The sequence below is a fragment of the Myotis davidii genome, unplaced genomic scaffold (assembly GCF_000327345.1).
Source record: "Myotis davidii unplaced genomic scaffold, ASM32734v1 scaffold32, whole genome shotgun sequence".
NCBI classification, from domain to species: Eukaryota; Metazoa; Chordata; class Mammalia; order Chiroptera; family Vespertilionidae; genus Myotis; species Myotis davidii.
In genome coordinates, this window is record NW_006286587.1 from 1,558,103 (window position 1) to 1,561,072 (window position 2,970).

The window sequence follows — 2,970 nt, forward strand, 5'->3', positions numbered from 1 at the left end:
AATTAAAATGTTAAAATCAAATCTGATATTGTTTTACCTTTTATTTGGTGTGTGGAAGGTGTGCGGAAGAGGGGGTAGTCTTATACGGCGAGTATATAACAAACTCTGTATTTTGAGTGGAAATGTTAGGGGGTCGTCTTATACGCCCAGTCGTCTTATACGCCGGCAAATACGGTAATAGGTGGAATTTTCTAGGCACTTTCGGGAGGCTGGACTCCTTTGGCATCATGTCTCATTTTAGGAAGGGACCATAATTTGAAGAACACAGAAGTATAGAAAAGAATTGATAGCATTGTAAAAGTCACCTTAAAATATTACTTCTAAACTTCCTGTAGGGGAGCTTTTTAGCCATTTTGGATCCTGAGTGCTTTGGTGTATTTAATGAATGCTGTGGTCCTTCTTCCCTAAAATATACAAAGATACGATTTTGCATGTTCAGGTGGGTTGTAAAGCCCTGACGTTTATGCTAGGGCCCATATTTTTGAGGAGCTTTAGAACCCCTATTTGAATGGAAAGATTAGCTTGTTCCCACAGGTCTTTGAAAAGAAAAACATCTTCTTTTCCTCAAGTATAACAATATATTTGACTAAACAGTACATGGTGACTCTAATGTTTTCTATTTTCTCCTTCATTTAATATAGCCCACTGAATTGATTTCATGACAGACTATTGTTAACAACCCATACTGAAAAGACTTTGACCTTAGCCAACATGGTGGGAGCTGTAAGTGTCTCTCTTATGTTTACTTCCCAGCGAACCACAGCACCAAGCAGTGCCGGACACCGTGTGCCTTGAGGACGGCATGTGGAGAGTGCACCAGTGGCAGCTCCGAGTGCATGTGGTGCAGCAACATGAAGCAGTGTGTGGACTCCAATGCCTACGTGGCCTCCTTCCCTTATGGCCAGTGTATGGAGTGGTATACCATGAGCAGCTGTCCCCGTAAGTGAAAAGTGAGCTCTAAGCACTAATGAGTGCCATGTGTACGGGTGACAACTCCTGCAGTGAGGCGGTGCTGTCAGCCTCTGAACATTTGAGGGACAAGACTGGACCTGACCTTCGGCTCAGATCTGTCGATAGACTGTTTGATGATAATCTTCATATAGAACAAAGCACAATGATACAAGTAAATAAATGTAGGATAGATCACTGAGTACAGAAATAATTGCTCAACTTCAGTATCATGTTGCTCCATCCTATATGACCACATCTTTTTTTTAAAATATATTTTTATTGATTTCAGAGAGGAGGGGAGAGAGAGAAACATCAATGATGAGAGAGAAGCATTGATCGGCTGCCTCCTGCATACCCCACACTGGGGGGTCAAGCCCACAAACTGGGCATGTACACCAACTGGGAACTGAGCCATGACCTGCTGGTTCAGAGGTCAACTCTCAACCACTGAGCCATGCTGGCCGGGCTGGTCTCCACATCTTAATCTTCTAACTCTTAAAGTAAGTGTTTTTCAGTTGGTGACCTCTCGGGTCCCTTTTGGCTCCAACATCCTGAGATTGAGAGAGAGGAGGAGTCCCTAATACATGTAGAACAAGATATTGGGTTCTTCAAATTTATTATGCCATTTAAACAGTCACAATAGAATAGGAATTTTGACTCACAGAGGTTGAATAATCTGTTAAAAAAAAAAAGGGTGATTTAAATACAATGAATTCAGATCTAAAGGAGATAGTGAATTGCAACTTGTGTTTTCTTAACAGCTGAAAATTGTTCAGGCTACTGTACCTGTAGTCATTGCTTGGAGCAACCAGGCTGCGGCTGGTGTACTGATCCCAGCAATACTGGCAAAGGGAAATGCATAGAGGGCTCCTATAAAGGACCAGTGAAGATGCCTTCTCAGGCCCCTGTAGGAAATTTCTACCCACAGCCCCTTCTCAATTCCAGCATGTGTCTGGAGGACAGCAGATACAACTGGTCTTTTATTCATTGTCCAGGTAAGATGTCTTATGTATCCAAAATCAAGTGTTTCACTGCCTATCTGCAAAGAATAAAACCTTGAAAGCTACCTTACTTATATGGATTTCTTTTAAGAAAAAAATAACATCATTTTTGGAGAAGTAGTTTTACATGACAAATATTTTTATTTTCAGTTAATGAAAATAATAAAATTTCAAGTGAGTTGTTTTGCTAACATTACAAAAGTAATGAAATAAATTCATCATAAAAAACTAAATATTACAGATATAGATAAAATAAAAACTGGAATTCCTCTTCTCATCTACAGTTCATCAGAGAAGTAAAAACTTTTAACAGTTTGATACAGATATCTCTAGACATACCAATGTATATTTTTAAAACTAAAAAATACTCCCTGGCCAGTATTTTAAGTGGTTAGCGCACTGGCCTTCACACCTAAGGGTCATGCGTTTGATTCCTGGTCAAGGGTGTGTACCTGGGTTACAGGTTCGGTTCCCGGCCTGGTCGGGGTATGTGTAGGAGGCAACCAATCCATGTGCCTCTCACATCTATATTTCTCTTTCTCCCTCTTTCCCGTTCTCTTTCTCTCTTCCCCTCCCTCCCTTCCCCTCTCTAAAAATCAATGGAAAAAAATGTCCTAGATTAAGGTTTAAAAACTAAAAAATGCTATGCATATGATATAGTTTTATAGTTTGGTTTTTACTTAAAAATACATCTTGGCAGTTCTTAGGAGAAAAATTAAAAGTAAGTCTTCTGCCAACCCAGATGTTTCTCTCCACAAATGTGGAAAAGAAAGAAAACCGTTTTATTATTGAATATAAACTTTAAGCAGACTGTGATGCACATCACAGGCAAGCCACTAATGAGATTGCAAAGACCAACGAAATCTCACCCTTTTAAATAAATGGCCAAGCAGATACAATCCATTATATACATGTTATCAAGATGAATGATAGAGTTCGATCGGTAGCGGGAGCGGAGAGCGGACCCCAGAGAGCCCTGAGCAGCCCCACCGCCGCCGCCGGCCTAGTTACCATCACA

The 2,970-nt window shown here is 40.5% G+C and overlaps 1 protein-coding gene across 1 annotated transcript in view; it reads left to right on the plus strand.

Annotated features, from left to right (window-relative positions):
- ATRN (attractin) overlaps positions 1-2,970 on the plus strand; it is a 127,911-nt gene that overhangs the window by 51,152 nt on the left and 73,789 nt on the right. Inside the window, exons 17-18 of the mRNA XM_006758124.2 lie at positions 754-939; positions 1,713-1,946. Coding sequence (XP_006758187.1) covers positions 754-939; positions 1,713-1,946 — 420 coding nt within the window. The remainder of the gene's footprint in view (positions 1-753; positions 940-1,712; positions 1,947-2,970) is intronic.